We start from the raw sequence: 22,060 nt of genomic DNA, 5'->3' as shown, positions 1-22,060 counted from the left end.
CGATTTTCAAATTTCAATTATTGTGTTTTATCGTTTACGTAGAAATAGACATACTTATTCAAGATCTCCAAATCGTTTATTACATCTAGCTACATGTGCTATGTCACTTAAAACAACTAAGAGACTCAAGACAAGTTATTGAATACATTTCGCACCCATCTTGTAATGCATAAGTATATGTTACTGTTTCTATGGTTATAGTTCAAAAATTAGAAGAAGACTCGTCATTAGTGGATTCAAAGGTCTGAAAACGAGTCTAACAAATAACAGCCATAATGTGATTTCTTCTCTATCAATGTATGTAGACATTTTAATTAGTGAAAATATTGATATTTTTAATGGCTCATTTCAGACCATGATTTATTTGGAACTTTAAGAAAATCTAACAAAGTCCAAAAACAAAGAAAAAAAAGCTAAAAAAATACTATTGATGTTGATTAAAATCTATAATAGTCAATAGTAAAATTTAATGATATTATCTGTATAAGAAGAAAATAAAGATATCACATTTATTTTTAATTTATAATTTCCAAATCATCTTAAATAAAATTAATTATATATTGGTATGATGTATTATTCATTTTCCTTTCAAAGAATTTTCAATATCAAGGTTTTATTATTTTCTTTTGTTAAATAAATGATATATTGGTATATATATATAAAAAAAACAATTAGGGTGCAGTGAAAAAAAAACAGAGGAAGAAGAAGAAACGGTTATAGCTGGCAAGATCCATCTTCTTCCCCCACTCTGTCAACTTTGTCACTCTCCCGCTTCTCTCTCTCTCTCTCTCTCTCTCTCTCGCCTTCTTATTCTCTTCACTCTTCTCTCGTCTCAGATCTCAAATCTTTTATCGATCATCATGAGAGAGATCCTTCACGTGCAAGGTGGCCAATGCGGTAACCAAATCGGTTCCAAATTCTGGGAAGTTATCTGCGACGAACACGGCGTTGATCCCACGGGACGTTACAACGGTGACTCCGCTGATCTCCAGCTCGAACGTATCAACGTTTATTACAATGAAGCATCTGGTGGTAGATACGTTCCTCGTGCTGTTCTCATGGATCTTGAGCCTGGTACTATGGATAGTATCAGATCCGGCGCCTATGGTCAGATATTTCGTCCTGATAACTTTGTTTTTGGTCAGTCTGGTGCTGGTAACAACTGGGCGAAAGGTCATTATACCGAAGGTGCTTAGCTTATTGATGCTGTTCTTGATGTTGTTCGTAAGGAGGCTGAGAACTGTGATTGCCTTCAAGGTATATATATATATCTCAATCATTCTTTTGGTTTCTATCATTTATATATCGTGACTCTTGCATGTTTAGTAACCGTTGATCTCGAATTCACTTATTTTTTCTATGTTCTTGAATCTTGATCATCCTCGCATTGCACTTGTTGATCTCTTTGAAAAATTGTTTTTGATATGTTTCTTAACATTTATCTCATCAAGAACATGATCCTTCGATTTTGTTTTGCTCGTGGAGTGAGTCGGTGCTTCTGTTTCAATAATTCATATTGTTAAAGAATCAGATGTTAATTCATGTTGAGACTGAGCCCGTTACCACTTAATGATTGACCCAGCAATTAGATTTTGTCTACTTGTTTTTCAAACGACATTGAACAATATCCTAATTTGGCGGTAGTGTTATTGTGGCCCCTAATGTTTTGTGACAGTGGATCAAAAGTTATAATATCACGTGAACCTTAACCATATCGAATTTTTTAATCAGCAATTCAGCACTTTAGAGAATACTGTTGTGTTGTTGACTCTATCGAGGTGAAACAGATCATATTTGAGAGATGATTGAATAGGCAAATGGGACATGATTGGTTTCATATAGAATAACATCTCATTACTTTTTTGGATCTGGTCTGGACATAAAAGACAAGTCCTTTTATCAAACTTGCTATTTGGACTATGTTTAGTTGCAATTCAAGTGACATTACGGATACATTGTTACAGGGTTTCAAGTATGCCACTCTCTCGGAGGAGGCACAGGTTCAGGAATGGGAACTCTGTTGATATCAAAGATCCGTGAGGAGTACCCGGACAGGATGATGCTCACATTCTCTGTTTTCCCATCTCCAAAGGTCTCAGATACAGTCGTTGAGCCTTACAATGCTACTCTTTCAGTCCACCAGCTTGTAGAGAACGCTGATGAATGCATGGTCCTCGACAACGAAGCTCTCTATGATATCTGTTTCCGCACTCTCAAACTCAGCACTCCTAGCTGTAAGTACCAAGTTTTGTGTCCAATAAAGCTAATTAATGTTCTCTCTTAAATCCTGAGACGATCATATATGTATATACATTTGCAGTTGGAGACTTGAACCACTTGATCTCTGCAACAATGAGTGGTGTGACTTGCTCTTTAAGGTTCCCTGGACAACTCAACTCTGACCTAAGGAAACTCGCCGTGAACCTTATCCCATTCCCACGTCTTCATTTCTTCATGGTTGGTTTCGCGCCTCTCACTTCCCGTGGCTCTCAACAGTACATCTCTCTCACAGTCCCCGAGCTGACGCAGCAAATGTGGGACGCCAAGAACATGATGTGCGCAGCTGATCCACGCCACGGACGTTACCTCACAGCCTCGGCCATGTTCAGAGGAAAGATGAGCACAAAAGAAGTTGACGAACAGATATTGAACGTCCAGAACAAGAACTCATCCTACTTCGTTGAATGGATCCCAAACAACGTCAAGTCCAGCGTCTGCGACATCCCACCAACCGGAATCAAAATGGCTTCAACGTTTGTAGGAAACTCGACTTCGATCCAGGAAATGTTTAGGAGAGTGAGCGAGCAGTTCACAGCCATGTTCAGGAGAAAAGCTTTCCTTCATTGGTATACAGGAGAAGGAATGGACGAGATGGAGTTCACTGAAGCTGAAAGCAACATGAATGATCTCGTCGCTGAATACCAGCAATACCAAGATGCTACTGCTGATGAAGAAGGTGAGTACGAGGATGAAGAGGAAGAAGAAGTTTACGAATCTTGATTTCAGATTGAGAAAACACAAACCCAATCTTGAAAGCTCTCTTTCTCTCTATGCCTACTACTACTATTACTACTTTGTGGTTCTCTTATTGTATTTGCCATTTGCATTGTTTGTAATAATAATTCGTCAATGTATCTCTCTTTTAAGCTCTCATAAATAAAATAAAATAAAGGATTCTTAGAATCCTTTTAAAACTGCATTTATAAAATTATACACAACCAATACTTTTGCATTTTTCCCAATGGAAACTTGCAATTTTGGTTGAGAATATTCGTATCAAAATCCTAGTACATTTTTCTGATATATATCTAGGCACTAGGAAGGTAGAGAAAGCTCCCAAAAAAAAGAAAATAAAAAAGGTTACAATTTAGAAAAAATTACCAATCCCTACTTGAGTTGGTACGAGGGGATGAATCTAGTGTAAACCTTCTTGGATCGAATCAAACCTAATCTTCTTTGTCTTGCTTGAGCAGCTGCTTGGATTTTACTTGCTGATGATGATGATGTCACTCTCTCAAAACCAACCAATGGGAAGAGTTCGTTAGCACCTTCCTCTGCAGCTGGAAGAAGGTTCAGATCAATACCGCTACGTCGTTCGATATCACTCACGTTAACCGTACGATGAACAGATATCAACGGTCGCAGATTTGAATCAACTCTAATGGGCTGGGCTATTAACCCAACTTGCGCCCTAAGTAAACCCATCTCCGCCTGTAATATTCCATTCACCAAATATTTATCAAATATGGAAACAAATATTAATAAACCTTTACATTTCCCAAAAGAATAAAAGGAAAATAAAGAAAATATAAAAAACACCTCGAGAACAGAACAGGATGTGTTAAACTGAGAAGATGATGTCTGGTTTTTCGTACAAAAGAATTCTTCTTCTAAACCTTTTTTAATCTGTCGTTTAGCAACCAACTCGACACATCAGATTGATTTATGCAAATTACATAACAATTTTGTCAAACAATTTAAACCAGAAATAATAATAAGAACTTACGGTTTGAGAATTGGTTTTCTTGGCCTCACCGGTTAAGCACGAAGAACTCGAATTACTTCCCAAATCGCCGACCGATTTTATCACAGGAGACGAAGAAGAAGAAGACGAAGACCTCTTTTTAGTGCGACCCCATTTATGGAACAAAGGAGGAGAAAAATCAGAAGAGGAGGAGGAGGAGAATACAACAGGATGCGAAAGTTGCAACAAGACTGAAGAAACTTCGTAGTCAATTCTATCGAAATAGGAATCTTCGTTCTTGCCTTTGCCTTTAGCACAGTGCTCTTCTTCCATTGATAGACTCTGTTTCTTCTTCTTCGACATTGTTGTGGTTTTTTTTTTAGTAGTGAATCTGTGAATGAGGGAAGAGACACGAATGATTTTTTTTTTTTTGGGAAGGAGTCTGTCTCTCTCTTCTCTTCTCTTCTCTTCGGCTGCTTGAAACGATTGGGTTAATAATATGGAGAGATAAATCTTTTTCTGAAGATTTGGTTTCGTTTTTTTTTTTTTTTTTTTTTTTTTCACATATATCTCGTAGTGTTGATGGTCTAGCTTTATGACACGTGTCAGTACATTTTTTTGTTTCTTACTTTTGATTTTTGGGTTTCTTGTTTTCGTTGTAATTAACTTTTTAGCCATTTAACATTTTTTGTCAATTTTGGAAGAAAAAGAAATCGAATTAATCGCCAAAAATGCTAAGTTTGCTTTTATTTTTCTAAACACAATATTATTTGTCACTGACTGATTCCGGTAATCTCTTCTCCGGTGAGCCATTTAGTCTCTCCTCCTTGACTTGATGGATTCTGTTGCCACCGATTCTCGTCAGACGCTCTGAATTCTCTTCTCGCGACGGAAGATGTGACTCAAACCTTACATTCCTCATCTCTGCTTCCGGCAGTTCCTGTCTCTACTCCATTTGTTCCCACCATTGGAGCATGGGCAAAACCGCCTAAAATCATCCCGGAAGCTGAGCCTTTCCGTCATGAAACTCTGATTCCAATGGAAAGAGGCAAATCCGATCCAGAATTAGACATTCTTCCTCTAGCGATTAAAGAGAATGGACAACTACGCTTTCCATAGGCAGCAAAGATGGACCCTTCGATCTGAAATCTCCATCGAACAACAACACCAACTTACATGGAAGATGGCACTCCCAAGGTACACATTCCAAACCATGTCTTGTTGAGAGGACTTGAGAATCAACAAGAATATGTTATAGGTCAGTTTAATCGTTGCCTTACACCATATGGAGGTCTCATCAATGTAGTGACTAATAGAATTTGGGGGAGAAAGTGTAAGATTTTCTTACGAAAACTTGGGGAATCCTCTTATTTATTTCATATTCCGGATGCACCAACTAGAGCTTGGGTTTTACAGCGCGGTTTATGGCACATTGATAGCTGCATCATGTTTGTTGCTCCTTGGACTTCTGCTGATACATTAGCTCTGCCAGAGATCACATCTGTCCCGGTCTGGGTCACACTAAAAAACATCCCTAGTCGTCTTTATTCGCACGCACTGGGGAATCAGTTGGATAGCTTCGGGTTTAGGTGAACCTATGGCTACTGATAAACCAAGGCTGAATCCTTCTCTAATGGGAGTGGCTAAGCTCATGGTTGAAGTTGAGCTAGAAAAAGGATTTCCACATAGAATTGCGGTCGAGGATAAAAGAGGCTATGTCTTTATGGTGGATGTGGAGTATTCTTGGCTTCCATCAAAATATAGTAAATGTGGTTTTGTAGGCCATAAAGAAACTAGATGTCTTCTCCTCTCTCAAGCAGGTTCTATCTCTAATTTGGCCTCTAAGGTTGATGTAATTCCAGTTGTTGTTGAAGGTAATAAAATTCCCCAAACACCCCTTGTTGAGGCTGCCGAAACCTCATGTATTCCTACTCCCATTGTTGCACATGAAAATCTTGTTAATTGTGCATCCCCAGTTGCTGCAGTGCTAGGTGCAGGTTCTGTTTCTGCCTGCACATATGTCTCCCCTACTCTCTCAGTTGAAGCTGCTCTTGTTGAGACTACCGTTGAAGCTCCTACTACAGTTGAAACTACAACCAACACCACTGCCTTATGCAACCCTATTCCCATCCATACTGAAGTTGTATTGTCATCTTCTCCAATGGTAACTGTCCCATTTTCTCCCCCTTGTTCAAGTCCATTGCAAAATGAGTTTGTGCAGGAAAATATCGTAGGAAGTACTCAATTTGCTGACTTTGATGTTGGAGATTATGGTTATGAGATGGGTGATGAATCCTCTCAACGTACCCGAGGAGGAAGGACAATCAAACCTACCCAAAAACTTCAAGATCAATGGATTACGGTCAGAGGACGAGGCAAGCGTGGTCGTGGTGGCCGCGGTGGTCGAAGATGATCGATCCAAAAATAGCTAGAAGATTAAATTTCCAGTTTCCACTAGTTCTATCTTTCTCTCCTTTTAGAATATGCTTCATTGTATAATCTCCCATTAATTTACTTTCAAAAACTGATCTACAAATCATATCCCTGTATTACTTTTATGCATTTTAATTGAAAGCCTTTAAAAAAAAAAACACAATATTATTTCTGATAATTTTCACATACCTCACTAGATTTCGTTCTGATTAAAAATAATGTTTGAAGTGATGCGTTTAACAAGTTAGTAATTTTTTTATATATAGTTTTTTCTGTTTAGAGTTAAATTGGTCACCAAGTTTCATTTGCTCGCTCAAAGAAATTTTGCTTCTATAAAAGAACCAAAATTTATATATCCAATTATTCTATGTGTCCATTTATTTACCGAGGACATGTCAACGAAGTGTGGTTACTATATTCTGCAACTACTGCATAAAAATGGGATATTTCGTCAAGCTACAGACCTGATCCGAGTCTTGTACCAAAGCAATCTAGATTTTGGTTTAATTGTTTTCCTAAAAAGAATGGATGACTATAGAGATAACAGTCAACATTACCAGTCAATAACCAAATGATTTTTTTTTTTTTTTTTTTGGCAAGAACTAAATGTTAACCATACAATATTTGTTAACATGTTCAAAAAAAAAAAAATATGCATTCAATTAGTAAGCAAACCGTGTCCACTTAACTGGACTATTACTACAGTCTACAACAGAATAGAGCTTTAAAAACAAAAAACAAAATGTAAAATTTATTTGAAAAAAGGTTTTTACATCAAGTGCTTCTTTAGCTTAAAACCTTGTTAAAACATTTGATCAAAAAAATCAAAGAGAGTACTTCTTTAGTGTGTGGCAAACCTGACCTCCATACATTTGTCATAACCTCCATCTCCTTGCTCTCTTAGAGAGAGCCTGTGTTTGTAATCTAAACTAGTAAACTCTACTCGTAACTGTTTTACCCTCCAATGAATGCACTATAATTAAAGAACGTGTTATGTTGAAATCATATGATTAGTAGTAGTGTAAGCCTAAAACGCACGAGATAATTTGTTTTTTTTTTTATTTATAATAGTTTGATTTAGAGTTTAAAAAATATATGGGAAACTGTACTGTGGAGAAGAATCTAGAGGAAATTGTAAAAATAACCGATAGAAGTAGACTATTTTAAATATTAGTAATTAGTTTTCTGAAGATGAAGAAGTAGCATTCATAGCAAGAGTTTGAATTTTCAAAACATTCACACACATTAAAAACAAATAAACGGGCAAGTTAATAATTAGGATTAACAACTTTTTTTCTTTTACTTTTTTTTCTTTTCTGAAATATGATTTCACAATACGAGAGGTGCTCATATTTACAAACATGATGAATACACGTTAAAAAAATAAAACAATTAGGTTACAACTACTATTTTAAATATTACTAGTAATTGTAACTTTGATACAATTTGATGATGATGAATAAACGTTAAAAAAATAAAACAATTAGGTTACTTCATTTTTTTCTCTCTCTCCCTATTTAAAAAGATTCTATCAAATCTAAATTTAGAAAAAAAGAAGTAAATTGGAATTACTTGATTTTCTCACTCGTAACTTCCTAACATGATCAACCCTTGGCGAACAAGCATACACTAATCATTAATATACTCACATTCATAATTTCTCCATTTTACCTTGTAGAGATGTTTTCTTCTTCTCTGCCTCCTGAAGTAATTCTCAAAATCTTGTCTTTTCTTCCGGGCAAAACATTACAAACCCTCCGATTAGTTTCAAAGCAGTTTAACTCCTTAATCTCCGAACCCTACCTTCTCCGTCTCCACCACCCCCATGCCCTAAACTCCTTCTCTATCCTAACCGCCTTCACCGGTTCCCACGGATCCCAAACCGTATATCTCAAACTCTTCCTCTTCACCAAACCCAACGACGTCGCTCTCGCCGTTCTCACTGCTTTCAAAGCTTTTTACACAGACCGTCTCCCAGACACTTATCGTGACAATGAGCAAACACTAAAACCCATCACAAAACGCTTCCTTGGAGAGAGAATCAGAGTCTTCTCTTCTAACCATCGGTTTATCTGTATCTTGATCGACAAGGAACATTTTCTATTCGACCCTGTTAACCAAAAACTCCTAAAAATATCACAATCTTCCACTTCTTCTTCACCTTCTGTTGTCTCCTTCGGCTTCGTTTCTTCAACATTGCAATACAAAATCATCAGGTTTTTCCTTCCTTATCACCCAATCTGCAAATTCGAGATACTCACTCTCACAATCACAGGAAGAAACTGCAATCATCATCTCGAGATCTCACCATGGAAATCACAAGAACAAGAGTGTCCTTACCTTCTAGAACCATACCCTCCAGCTCACGCTGATGGATTCCTTTATTGGATAACAAAACATGTTCCACAGATCGTGTCTTTCTCTTTAGAACAAGAGAAGTTTTCTGTTCTGCCTCCACCGCCATGTTTTGAAGACAACCCTAAGCACCGTTTTAGCTTATGTGGAATCAGAGGGAATCTCTGGCTAGTAGACTACAATTCTTTTGCACCAAACATGGAGCTTTGGATGATGGTGAGTGGCTCAAATGGATCTGCTTGGATCAAAACGCACCATATCGACCTCAAGAAAACATTGACCCATTACTATCGAACGTTTCCGATCATGATTCATGATATACAATCTGATTGTGTAATCTTCCAGGTTTTGTTTCCAAGTAAGATACATATTTATTACACGAGCAAGAATGAAGTGGAGGACGTTGGGGGTTTATCATGCGGAGAGTTACAGCTTTGTCATTATACTGATGGCCTTTTGTCTCTCTAATTTGTACTTGTGAGATTAAATCTGTAATTTATCTTTTAAAAATATATGACAAAATCATTCATGTTCCCTTATGATTTTGAACTTTTCTCAATTTTTTTTTTTTTTCTTCTTATAGTTGACAAGAGGTATAATCATTTTGGGGATTCATGAAACAGCCTAAAACACAAAATTAATTATGAATCAATATTACACAATCCGGTTGCATGATTTAACAAATATTGTAAAATCAAAGTACATTAATCAATATATTAAAGAAAAAAACGATTCAATACCACCTTTAGTTTTTCAATGGATTACAAAAGAGACGAGGCAGAGTCGTTGGCTTACCCACGAATCTAATTTTCACCTAAAACAAACTTAACCCTCCACGTGTCACCGTCTTAAAGTGTTGGACTTTTCGACTTTGTGTTGTATGAAGAAAAAAAAAAGAGAGTAACTTTTAGCTGGGGTGGCTAGGTGGGGGTGGGTGCGTGCGTTACCAATTTTTCCAGTTTCCCCACTCCACATCCAGAATACTAATAATCACCTGATCATGCAACATAATCAATCCGGTCCGAAAAAGAGACAGATCTGGTCCTAAAGGTTTCGACTTTACTGGTTCTATTATTTTTGGTAAGAAAGTGAAAAAGATGAAGGCGGCGCAGAGGCCGATCCACGCCGTGACGACATGGGTTCGCCGGCAACCACCAAAGGTTAAAGCTTTTCTCGGTGTTGTATCAGCCATGACTGCTCTGGTTTTGCTGAGAATGATCGTTCATGACCACGACAATCTCTTTGTCGCTGCTGAGGCTGTTCATGCCCTTGGTATCTCCGTCCTTATCTACAAACTCACCAAGGAGAAGACTTGTGCTGGTACTCATCGATTTCTTCCCAAAGTTTCGATATTTCTTGATTTTGAATTTGGTTTTAGTCCCGATCCGATCCGTTTCAATTTCAAATTAGGGTTTGAATGAGAGATTGCGTGTATATGAGATTGAAATTGTTTGATGAACACTTGATTAGGATAAATTTACAATCTTTTGTTATGGTTTATTGACAGGATTATCTTTGAAGTCACAAGAGCTAACTGCTCTGTTTCTGGCGGTGAGACTGTATTGTAGTTTTGTGATGGAATTTGATATTCACACGTTGCTTGATTCGGCTACACTGGTGACTACACTTTGGGTTATCTATATGATCCGTTTTAAGCTCAAAGCTAGTTACATGGAAGACAAAGACAATTTTGCTATCTACTACGTCGTAAGTTGTTGTTCCTTTCTTGGAAATTTCGATTTGAGTTACATTGTTGTGACTTGCTGTCTGTCTAGTTATGAAGATTGTATTTGTCCATTGAGCTTTTTTCTTATGTGGCTGCAGGTTATTCCATGTGTTGTTCTATCTGTTCTCATTCACCCATCAACACATCACCATATAATCAACAAGATTTCTTGGGCCTTCTGCGTTTACCTTGAAGCTGTTTCAGTCCTTCCTCAACTTAGAGTCATGCAAAACACTAAGGTACATTGAAATTGGATAGCCTTGGAAACCAGTCTTTATCCTTTTAATCGGTTTAAACTAGAAACACATGTCTTTGTCTCAGATCGTGGAGCCATTCACAGCACATTACGTATTTGCTTTGGGGATAGCCAGGTTCTTGAGTTGTGCACACTGGGTCCTTCAGGTATTTTCTTTGTTCTTTTTTTTTTCGCATCCTAACTACAAAAGCTCAATATATACACAGCTTTGCAAACTTGATTGTATTAATTATGGTGTAGGTTTTGGACACTCGAGGGAGGTTATTGACAGCTTTAGGATATGGTTTCTGGCCTATAATGGTACTCCTCTCTGAAATCGTCCAAACCTTCATTCTCGCTGACTTCTGCTACTACTATGTCAAGAGGTAAATCACAAATGTTTATGCTTGTTATAGTGTATATGATGGATGATGATCTAATTAAGGACATTGATGGGTGTTCTCTGTTCTGAGATTTGATGTTTTTGGTTTTGGGCAGTTTAATGGGTGGTCAGCTTGTTCTTCGTCTCCCATCTGGTGTTGTGTAAAGTTTGGTGGAAAAGAGAGAAGAAGAAGAAGATACGGTGTTGTTTATGGTACTGTGGACTAAAAGCTCCATGTCTAATGTCTTGCAGGCTAGTCGTTTAGAGTCTTCTCTAATCTCTCTTTTTTTGTTCTTCCCCTTTTACGTTTTTTTTTGTTCTTTCTTGGAGGACTTGTAAAGAAAAAAAAAGAGAATTGACTAGAGATTTTTTTTACATATTAATTTAAAGTTAGCGTATCAGCTTTTTTAATCTATTGCATAAATAGTTGAGAATTTGTTAAAAACGCCCCTTTTGATATACTCCTTTTCAAAAATACTATTTTTTTGGCCATTTTTATTTTTGCCCTCTTTTAATTTTTAATGACTATTTTATCTTTAGATGAAAATTATTTTATTCAATAAAAAGAAAAAAAAAATTTTCCCGCCAAAAAATTTCCGACATATTTTCTTGCCAAAATTTTTTCGAAAAAATTTTCCCGCCAAAATTTTTTTTTGTCAAAAAAATTTTGTTAAAAAACTTCGACAAAAAAATTTCTCGCCAAAATTTTTCCCGCCAAAAAAAATTTACAAGATTTTTAAAAGGTTTTATAAGGTTTCTACCTTATAAACACCTTGTAAAGGCTTTTATAATATTTTTTAAAGAGTTTTAAAAGGTTTTTTAAACAACTTGTAAACGCTTTTACAAGATTTTTAAAAGGTTTTTAAAAGGATTTTAAAAGGTTTTCAAATAGTTTTTAAAAAGATTTTTAAAAGGTTTTTAAACACCTTGTAAACGGTTTTACAATGATTTTAAAAACCTTGTAAAAGTTTTAATAAGATTTTTAAAAGGTTTTTAAACACCTTGTAAATGCTTTTAAAAGCGTTTATAAGGTGTTTAAAAACCTTTTAAAAGCATTTACAAGCTTTTTAAAAGCATTTACAAGGTTTTTAAAAGCGTTTACAATGTGTTTAAAAACTTTTTAAAAACCTTGTAAACACTTTTAAAAGTTTTTTAAAAGCGTTTACAATGTTTTTAAAAGGTATAAATTTCAATATTTTTGGCGGAAAAAATTTTCGATTTTGGCGGGAAAAATTTTTTTTTTAGCTGGAAAAAATAATTTTTTCGGGAAAAATTTTCGATTTTGGCGGGAAAAAAAAATTTGGCAGGAAATTTTTTTGGTGGGAAAATATTTTCGATTTTGATGACTGTACATTCTTGCTGTCACTCAAAAAAGGGTAATTTGGTCATTTTGTATATAAAGAGGGGTAGTTTTAAAAATGGTCAACATAAAGGGGTATTTTTAAAAAGGGATATGGAAAAAGGGGTATTTTTGAGAATGCCCCTAAATAGTTTTGGAAAAAGCAACTAAATGTACAAGTTATTTATTCAAAAACTTGGAAAAAAAAACAAGTAATATATATTTAACTTGGAAAAAAATAAAAATTAAGTTGCTTGTTTTTACTAAGGTTACCACAAACCTTAAATTGTTAAAACAAAAAAAGAAGTTAATTTGGGGAAATAAAATATATATTATTTGGATATACATGTACTGATGTACATTTGGGTCTCTCAAGTTTGACATAGCCACAAAGTGAGTAGAAGTGTGTAAAAATCTTATGAACAAATTGTGTCATTTTTTTGTTTGTTTTAGACATTAAAAAGAATGAAAGTTGTGTAATATATATGTCCATTAATTAGCCCTGGGCATTCGGGTACTCGGGTCGGGTTCGGGTAGGAACCGATCGGGTTCGGGTTTTTCGGGTAGAGGAGTTTAGGACCCAATAGGGTAAACAGAAAATATCGGTTCGGGTTGGGTTCGAGTCTTACCGGGTTTGGGTCGGTTCGAGTCTAAAATTTCAGAACCTATAAATACCCAAAAAAATCGGATATCATTCGGGTTCGGGTATTTTGTACCCGATTACCCGAAATTTAACCCGAAAATCTGAATTTTACCCGATTATTCAGAAATTTTAATGTTAAATATTAAAATAAATTTTTAAAAATAAATATTTTTAAAAATATAGCTAAATATTTCAATATAATTTTGGTTATTTTGAGTATTTTCATTATTTTGATCTAAGAAAAAATAATATTTTTGAATTTTAAGTTGTAACTTTGAATAACAATGTTATATAAAAGTATATATAACTAATATTCTCTATATATGATTTTATTACGGGTATGTCGGGTACCTATTCGGTTTTCGGTTCGGTTCCAGGTTCGGTTCCGGTTTTTCGGGTTTAGGAGATTAGGACCCAATAGGATATACTACCGGTTCCGGATTCGGATTCGGGTCCATATTTTCGGGTCGGTTCCGGTTTGAGTTTTCGGGTCCAATTTTTTTGCCCAGGCCTATTAATCATAGTTTGCTTATTTGGTAAAATGTGGTTTTAAGAAAAAAGGAAAAAGCTTTGTGTTTGTATTTAATAATTATTAACATCTAACTTAAAAAAAACAAAAAAAAAGGATAAAAATACCGACGTTAGTTGTTGTTTCTTAATGGCTATAGATTTCCAAATCTCTCATGTATTTGTTTTTTTTATAAGTAAAGTGCTCGTCTTTCATATCGAGCCATTGAAACAGCGCATGAAATTATTATTAACGGCTAAATAATTTGCATGTGACAGTTAGAATTTCCTTTTTCTTTTTAACAACGGATCTTAAATTCATTTTCTTTTTATTTGTGTTCTTTAATTATTTATAAACGGCTAAATAATTGAGTCAATTCCAAATCCAACCGTTGGAATTTCCTTTTTTGTTTTTTATACAAAAAATACTAATTTCTTTTTTTTTACAACAAATCCTAAATTCTTTTTAATCCTATAATCCTATAATTAATCCTAATCCTAATTTCTTTTTTTAATTATCTTTGATAACATTGATGGTTTTTGGTTGCAGGTTTACAAACTTTCAGAGGACTGCGGACTGAGGACTGAGGACTGATCTGATCTTTGGTATTGATAAGAGGTACCTTCCTCTTCTAATTCCATGATTTGTTCTAATATATATGTTTTTGTTAATTATTTGTTCTAATTCTATGATTTAGGATTTTATTCTTGTCCCTCTTCTAGTACGAAATTCATGTCATCTACATGTCATCTTCACCCCAAAGCCACATAGGAGGAGTGGGAGGCAGACGTGCATCATAAAGGTATTTACAAAATTTTTGAGTTTCTGATAGTTGTTTAGGGTTTGATAGTTGTTTCTGAAAATTGAGTCTCTTTCCATCGATCGATTTAGGGTTTGATAGAGTGTGGAGATGAAAGAAATCAACAAGAAGTATTGAATGAAATTGATCATAGGGCAAATCCTAATTGAGTGAATGATCCAATTATTTCACCACGAGTTGTACTAAGAGTTGCACATAAATGATGAATTTGTAGACCAACCGAAAAATAAAGAAATTCATACTATTTTATTTAGAACTAGAAGATACTCGTTATCACATTATTAATTCTCTCAAATGTATTCAAATAATTAAAAGTATATAGTTGCTAGATTCTCTCATTAGCTCACCATAAATAAAGAGTCCTAACATTAATATTAAAAAGACATGGTTCGTTTATTCAGTTTTGAGTGAGAAACTAGTAATCTTCATAATATGAAATCCAAACTGTTTACCAAAATAGGATGGTCCGAATAAGATCTATTTCATTGATATTAGAGTAGGTTCGATCCGAAATGCGTCGATGAAGAAATGAATAAATCTGCAACAAGGCTGGAGATGTACTACTAGTCGGAGCTGCCGTATAAATGTAAGTTATTATAAATTTATAATAACGATATTCATAGATGAAAATATCAAATCCATCTTGGATCTAGCGAACACTGCTCTGAGTTTAAAGGGCCAACCTACGATTGGGCCAAAGTGGTCAAATCTATGCGTTTTGGTATATGTTCGAGGTTAATCTCACTTCAATAACTCACTCTGAAGCAAAATAAAGTAATTAAACCATGACGTAAGAGATCACTTTTAATGCACAGCATTACCATTTGACATTGTCTAATAAGAGACTATCTAAGCACAATTTTGAACTTACATTATGAATGATGAGATGCTTCTTAAATTGAGATGGATCTGAGATAGAAAGCCATCTTGCTCCATAACCATAAACCAAGTGTTATAAAACTGTGTTTGTGTTGATGGGCCGTAGAGTCACAACAACAATTGCAAAGGAAGACTTTGCAAGAAAGCAAGAAAATTATACGCTGGTAACTTATTTAAGCAAGTAAATATATATTTTTTTAAAAAAAATTATAAATCAAACTGCACATAAAAGAAAAAAAAGGAACAGTTTGAACGAGACAGATACGATTACATTGGTTGAATTGATAGTGTCACATATCTCTTCCATGTAAATTATTCTCGATTTCTTCTTCTTCTTCTTCTTCTTCTTTTCCCTACAAACGAATTATACATTAGTTACATACTTATTATAATAATGTTCAAGAGCGATGATGATTGATGCTATTGCTATTCTTTGTTCTTTCTCCTTAGTCCTTTCTGCTATTTGTGAGTTGTTTTAACTGAAAAAAATTCTCAAGTCTGAGCTTATCCAAATTTGTATTTTTATATCGATCCGACTCTTTTGGCGGCGGCTACAGCTGGATTCTGTAATCATCTCACCTAATATTCCACCTTTTCTTTTTTGGGTTTTCTAAGTATAATAGTAATTTACTAGATATCAGAATTCGTATATATTAGTTTCAATGAATAATATCAATAGATATTGTTGGATGATAGATAGTCATAGTTCGATCCAAATCCAAACATAATACACATGTGGACATCGTTTTGTCAGAATGACCAACTTTCTCAATAGAGCTCCACGCATTAAGTTCGTTCTAGCTACGGTTTCGTCGTCTGTCGAATAGAGGGGGATTAGGGGGTAAGTGGCAAAAGATGATGTAACAAAATATAACTTAAAAAATTATTGTAAAATAATTCTTCATTTCTTCAATTTGTTTATATACTACTATCTCTCGATCATATATGTTAACGATTTATTTTAAGAATAATTACCAAAATCACATTAATTTCGGTAAAATACTGTATACTACTACGACACATGCTGCATATATATGATTAAAGTTAAATTCGGATTATGACATAGCAACAATATGATTTCAAATCCACTAAATTACAATCTCTGATCCTTCAAAATCACATTATAAAACAAAAAAGTTACATTAACTTCGTACCATATCAATCAAACAGTAGTAATTCGTACAATATCAATCAAACAGTATCATAAAATATCTCTATTGTTTAATTGGATTGGGATGAAAACAAAATAAAGTAAAAAGAGATCACAAAAAGTTGGCAATTTAGCTATTAATGTGAATAATAAACAACACTTCACAGCTGTCGTAAGAACTCACTTATCTATCACTTTATTTCTTAAATTTTCTTTCCCTTTTTAATACATTAGCCATGTAAAGGCTACTTCCATTTTCGTACTTGTTAAATAAAAAGTCTCCTGTTTCACGAGGAAGAAAGAACCGAAGAAGAGCAATTTCTTGTCTTTAATAAATGAATGGCGATCGAGATATCCAAATAACAACAGTTTAAGAAATAAATGTTTTCAAGATACATATGTATCGTTGCCGATTATACAAAAAAGAATGAAAATAAAGATATGTAATCGTTATGAATCATAGTTTTCCTTACGTTTAGTTTATATAGATTTTAGTTTTCTTCTGTTGTGAAATATTATTGTTTTCTGTATGTCCCTAATTAGGCCTTAGTATATCAACCAGTACCATGATAATGATTGCTGGCTAATTAATGATATTTTACTGAATTTTATGGAATCTTTACCAAACAAAAAAATGAATTTTATGGAATCGCTTTCGGTTTTCGTTTAAGAAAACCAATGTGATAATTGATCAATAGTAAAATAATAAATCATTCTACACTTAAAACAGTGTAAGTTAGTTAGGCGCAAATATAGATTTGACATAACGTAGAGTTCAATGAAACGACTACCATATGTGTGGTATTATGTGCATAGCCATGATAACTGAAGTGACATTTTCATGCATAAGAAAATATGTTCGTCAACTAATTTTATAATTATAATTTGGTATAAAAGTGTGCTGTGTGCGTGTGGATGGTATTGGAGTCCGATAAGGTTGGTGAAAAAGCCAAACACTCGACAGACGATCCATGACCTGACGACCTCTCTCTTTCTTTACCTTTCCAGTTTCTCTATTATTTCGAAACTTCAATTAATAATTTGTCACATTTTACATCTTCTCTACGTCTCTACCTATTTATCATTATTTTATTCTCTACGTTTTATATATATATATATATATATATTAATATTAATTTATGTCGACGCTGATTTGTATTGCATATTGAAACGATGTCTTTAAAAATGTGGTATTTTTGTTTTCCAGCTCCTTACAACAACACATAGAGTTGTGCTCGCTTTATTTTCAATATAGCATTAGTTTTGGACCGCAAACATGTATATAAATTGATGGCTCCTAAAGATTCCTTTAAGAAAGCAAAAAAAAAAAGTAGTCCACTGGTTAATAAGTGCAACAATCTGAAACCATGTATTTAAACCCTTTTGTAGTTTTCAGAGATTTGTTTGCCCTAAAAGTTCATTGAGAATAATTCAATCTTAGTGGCCAATTGCATCTGTAAGACTGCAACTCCAGTTTGTGAGTCTCGAAAGCCTTTTTTTTGTCTTTTTTTTTTCTTGCTTTCTTAAAGGAAATGGTTAAAAAAAAAACATAACGATTGTTCTAGAAATCAATTTATTAAAATTAAAAAAGAGGAAATAATATAAAGACTAAATTGTGGGTCATTATCTCATAAGAAGAAGTGCAAGCTGTAAAATATGAAGGAAGTATTTCATATAAAGGACCACTCACGTCTACATCCCCTCATCCTTCTTGTCTCAATTTTATCAACTCTTCTACTAACTAATTTTCCATCAATTGGCTAATTCCTTACAATTAGTGTCCTTCCACTTTCTTTATTTTTTTTCTACATTTGTTCGTTTTGTTTCTTAATTACCAATAACTATTGTGATAGGAGTCCCCAAACAACGGAGATCAACACAAAAGAAAACTAAAAGTTGAGCATTGACATCATCCACCCAAAAACCAAAATACTTTTGAACGGCTAAAAAATTTTGTGGTGTTCTCTCAAATGTTTAGCAACTAAAAAAGAAAAATGGTTATATAATAACTCATCAGAACAAATTCAAATTAAAGGATCTAAGCGTAGCAAACAGAAAAAAATATAGTTTTCCACTTTTTCACAAATCAGTAAATCATTCATCGTAAAAAGAGCGTACATATATACTTCAAAAACCGGAACGAGTCAGTGTATACGTCAACGTATTAGTTTATGTTACTCAAAAAAAAAAGCTCACTAAGGAAGTAAAAAAATTCAATCGTTCGAGTAAATTATCATTATCAAGATTTGTTGGTAGAACCAAAAACTTACCAAACCCAAAAGCGAAACCAATAATAGAGTTTAGTAGGTATATGTACATCAAAGAAAGTCTGTACACTTACGCAGTAATACATTGGCTTCTAGTTATATCTAAAGCAGGATTCACATAAAACATTGGATTTTTAAACAAAATTTTATAATCAAAATTCGCTGGAAAAAAGAAAATGATACCGAATCCATTGATCAAATTAAAACAAGAGACCACTAATAATACATCCTTATTTTTTCTCCCCACCACAATATTCTCTTCTCCGCGTACTCCAAAACTTTTATACGCACCAACCGACCCGTTCGAAAAAGAAAAAATAAACCTTATACAATATACACCTTAACCATATGCTATATTGCTACCAACCATTTTTCATATATTAACCATCTACTGTAAAAAAAAAATATATATATATATATATACTTTTCTCAATAAACTAAAAAAAGAAAAAATAATAATGTGTGCGTTTTTTGGTTGCGATCATCAGCAACTGTTGGAAAGTACTTACTCTCTATCATCAGAACTATATTCCGAAACTTAGAAAGCAATTATTTTCCATGAAAATAAAAAAAGAATAGTCTAGACCGAATAATGGGGTCGGTTACCCATCCAAAGGAGGGCTATATATAGAAGCCTCTCCAAGTTCTCATTTCGACACAACAACTTAAACACACACAAATTTAGTCTGAATCTTGAGCTAAGGTTCTCACATCATATTCTCTCCTTGGAGAATTATGGCTATCTCTAAAGCCCTTATTGCTTCTCTCTTCATATCTCTTCTTGTTCTTCAACTCGTCCAGGCCGATTTGGTACGTCTTTTTCTATCACAAAATACTCTCAATATAATATATTTATTTATTTAGAAACATATTTCTCACATGTTATTACGACTATTTTCTTGCAGGAAAACTCACAGACAAAAGATGGTTACGCAAAGAAGATCGGTAATTATATTACTTCACATATTGTCCATATAAATACATAACGTTTTGATTTAATTAGTAAACTTAAATAATCTGTGTTTTTCTTTTATGTATAGATTGTGGGAGTGCGTGTCAAGCACGGTGCAGGCTTTCAAGGAGGCCGAATCTGTGTCACAGAGCGTGCGGGACTTGCTGCTCCAGATGCCAGTGTGTACCACCTGGCACGTACGGAAACTACGACAAGTGCGAGTGTTACGCTAGCCTCACCACCCACGGTGGACGCCGCAAGTGCCCATAAGAAACAGGACAAAAAGCTCTTAATTGTTTGTGGATAACGCGAGGATGTCGTTTTGTTAGTATTTTGTTGGCGCATATATATGTGGATCGAAGAATAAACGAGAACCGTACGTTGTTGTCGTCGTGAGTGAGTACTACTGTATTGTTGATTGGTCTATTTTCTGTAAGTTTCGAATTTTGTTTGTATTTATTTGTATATCGATTCGTGCAATAAATCTCATTGTATAATTTCATTTTATGTAATAAAATTATGTAACTTTTGAGTGATTGTTATGCTTTTTTCTTCTTCTATGGTAACCGGTTTTAGAAAGATATAGAGAGTGTAATATGCAAAGTAATTTCGATATCGATGCAAGATGACAACTATATATAATCGGACTGATTGCGTATAGAGTAAACTGAATAATTGTATTTCAGTGATTAATTCATTTGTGGAGACCGAGACCATAAGTCATATATTATAAGCATTTCAGAGCAAATTTGGTTTAAGATTTTGTTAACATCGATAATTATTCGACAGCCATACACCCTATTCCAAAATTTGGGCCACACACTCATGACATAGGTTCGTGTAAAAGAAAAGAAAACTACAAAGATGACTAGGGCGTAGTAGTATATAATAGGGATGGATAATAAAGTTTTCCATAAATCTAGCAGGAGAAGTTAGTTGATTTGGTGAAAATCCATTGTGAAAAAATATCGTTTTGTTAATAATAATGGGACGTTGTGATATAAGATTCTGGTGTTGATTAAAAAAAAAACAATAGAAACACAGAGCCCCCGGCGAGGATCGAACTCGCGGCCTTTCGCTTACGAAGCGAACGCAATACCACTATGCTACGGAGGCCTTCGATTATTGGACGAATCCTAATGTTATTTAAACAGTAATAATTAATAAACCCATGAGAAATGACAAAGGAATGGGAACTTGGAGCTTGGTGATTGCATTTTGCAGACAGCATAGACGTCTGGTTCGTCGATGTTAGTGAAATGCCCCTTGTCACGTGTTTACGTTTCTGTTCGTCTTACTTTGTAGCAAAATGAGTAAAAAACTAAATACTAGTATGTGAATGAACAACTATTATGTCTATGGGTCTAAATTCATAATTTTATATCTTTCTTGAACCATTGTTTGTTATATGGGCCTTAATTATCACATGAGTGGATTTTATTGTTGGGAACCAAATTTTGATTTTGGATATTATTAACTGATCAACTCGTATTCTTTTTTGGGCCTTGATCCTAGGGAGTGAACTGATGCTAATTAAATCGAATAAGGTATAGACAAAAAAAAAAAAAAAAAAAAAGAGAAAAAAGAAGAATGGAAAAAGAGAAGAATGAATATCTTTAGGTAGACTCACACACAGTAGATGATGAGGAGACAGTTGGCAGAAATCACCTGACTTGTCGATTTCAGTGTGTGACGACGTGGTGAAATCATTAATCTTATCATAGCCGTCGATTTGAACATCACCATTCACCACCACTAGTACTACTCTCTAGTCTCTCTCTATTTCAAAAGTCTAAACTCTATACAAGTTAGAGAGGGAGGAGCCTTTTGTAAGAGCCATGCCATTTTCTTATTGGACGAGACAAGACAAAAACATTAAAAGAAAAAAAGAAGAGATTAAGAAAACGCCGTGACATTCTCTCGTATTTAAGGAAGACAGCCAGACGTCTGAGTTAAATGGACCCGGCGGACGACCCAATTCTCCAAGTTTGATCATAATTCTTTTTCTTTTTTCTTTCTTAATGGTACTTTTTGGCCACTTTATAATAATGGTTGCGGTTGCGGAATAAGTAGTAGTAGTAGTAGTAGATGATGCGTTCAGAAAACAAAATTGAATGTCTAGTCTTCTTCTTCTTATGAACGTATAAAAAAATCTATAAACTGCCACATAATAGTAGCATTTTGTGATGTCCAACAAACCCCATTTACACTGGTTAAAGCCGTTTTTAGCCATTCATTATTTCGTCATCCATTAATTTGGCCATCTTATCAATATCTCTATCTATAAACATTTTTAACTATATGAAACGTTACAAAACTTGAAATTGATTAGAGTAGTTTACTTATACTTACTGACTTTTTTTTAAACGATGTTGGTATCTTTTTCCATGGAATTTAATTCGTTGGC

At 34.3% G+C, this 22,060-nt stretch overlaps 5 protein-coding genes, 1 non-coding gene and 2 pseudogenes across 7 annotated transcripts; 6 read left to right on the top strand and 2 right to left on the bottom strand.

Annotated features, from left to right (window-relative positions):
- Positions 1–673: 673 nt before the first annotated feature.
- On the top strand, positions 674–3,194 carry LOC104713229 (tubulin beta-1 chain-like). Its single transcript, XM_087466791.1, has 3 exons — positions 674–1,257; positions 1,965–2,234; positions 2,321–3,194. Exons 2-3 carry the CDS (start codon positions 2,009–2,011, stop codon positions 2,998–3,000), a joined length of 906 nt encoding a protein of 301 aa, XP_087322917.1. The 5' UTR covers positions 674–1,257; positions 1,965–2,008; the 3' UTR covers positions 3,001–3,194.
- Positions 861–1,196, top strand: LOC147939218 (tubulin beta-1 chain pseudogene; annotated as a pseudogene).
- On the bottom strand, positions 3,158–4,493 carry LOC104713230 (uncharacterized). 2 transcript variants are annotated; one of them, XM_010430313.3, is made up of 3 exons: positions 4,007–4,493; positions 3,820–3,906; positions 3,158–3,711 (listed from the first exon to the last, which is right to left on the bottom strand). In XM_010430313.3, exons 1-3 carry the CDS (start codon positions 4,325–4,327, stop codon positions 3,388–3,390), a joined length of 732 nt encoding a protein of 243 aa, XP_010428615.1. In that variant the 5' UTR covers positions 4,328–4,493; the 3' UTR covers positions 3,158–3,387. The 2 variants fall into 2 exon arrangements, with proteins under 2 accessions (XP_010428615.1, XP_010428616.1); XM_010430314.3 differs by lacking the exon at positions 3,820–3,906.
- A 273-nt stretch (positions 4,494–4,766) lies between these two features.
- LOC147939217 (uncharacterized) lies at positions 4,767–6,377 on the top strand (annotated as a pseudogene).
- Positions 6,378–8,077: 1,700 nt separating this feature from the next.
- Positions 8,078–9,220, top strand: LOC147939216 (F-box/kelch-repeat protein At3g06240-like). The gene has a single exon (XM_087465912.1). The coding sequence runs from the start codon at positions 8,078–8,080 to the stop codon at positions 9,218–9,220; it is 1,143 nt and encodes a 380-aa protein (XP_087322038.1).
- Positions 9,221–9,517: 297 nt separating this feature from the next.
- Positions 9,518–11,506, top strand: LOC104713227 (uncharacterized). The gene is made up of 6 exons (XM_010430312.3): positions 9,518–10,072; positions 10,260–10,459; positions 10,577–10,717; positions 10,800–10,880; positions 10,975–11,099; positions 11,212–11,506. The coding sequence occupies exons 1-6, from the start codon at positions 9,850–9,852 to the stop codon at positions 11,258–11,260; spliced, it is 819 nt and encodes a 272-aa protein (XP_010428614.1). The 5' UTR covers positions 9,518–9,849; the 3' UTR covers positions 11,261–11,506.
- Positions 11,507–19,358: 7,852 nt separating this feature from the next.
- On the top strand, positions 19,359–20,189 carry LOC104713226 (gibberellin-regulated protein 1). The gene is made up of 3 exons (XM_010430309.3): positions 19,359–19,511; positions 19,607–19,646; positions 19,742–20,189. Exons 1-3 carry the CDS (start codon positions 19,437–19,439, stop codon positions 19,921–19,923), a joined length of 297 nt encoding a protein of 98 aa, XP_010428611.1. The 5' UTR covers positions 19,359–19,436; the 3' UTR covers positions 19,924–20,189.
- Positions 20,190–20,697: 508 nt separating this feature from the next.
- Positions 20,698–20,769, bottom strand: TRNAT-CGU (transfer RNA threonine (anticodon CGU)). The gene has a single exon. It is a non-coding gene; the product is annotated as a tRNA-Thr (tRNA).
- Positions 20,770–22,060: the final 1,291 nt, after the last annotated feature.

This window comes from Camelina sativa, chromosome 9, assembly GCF_030686135.1.
Source record: "Camelina sativa cultivar CO46 ecotype springtype chromosome 9, ASM3068613v1".
Lineage (NCBI taxonomy): Eukaryota > Viridiplantae > Streptophyta > Magnoliopsida > Brassicales > Brassicaceae > Camelina > Camelina sativa.
This window is presented reverse-complemented; position numbering and strand designations above follow the sequence as displayed.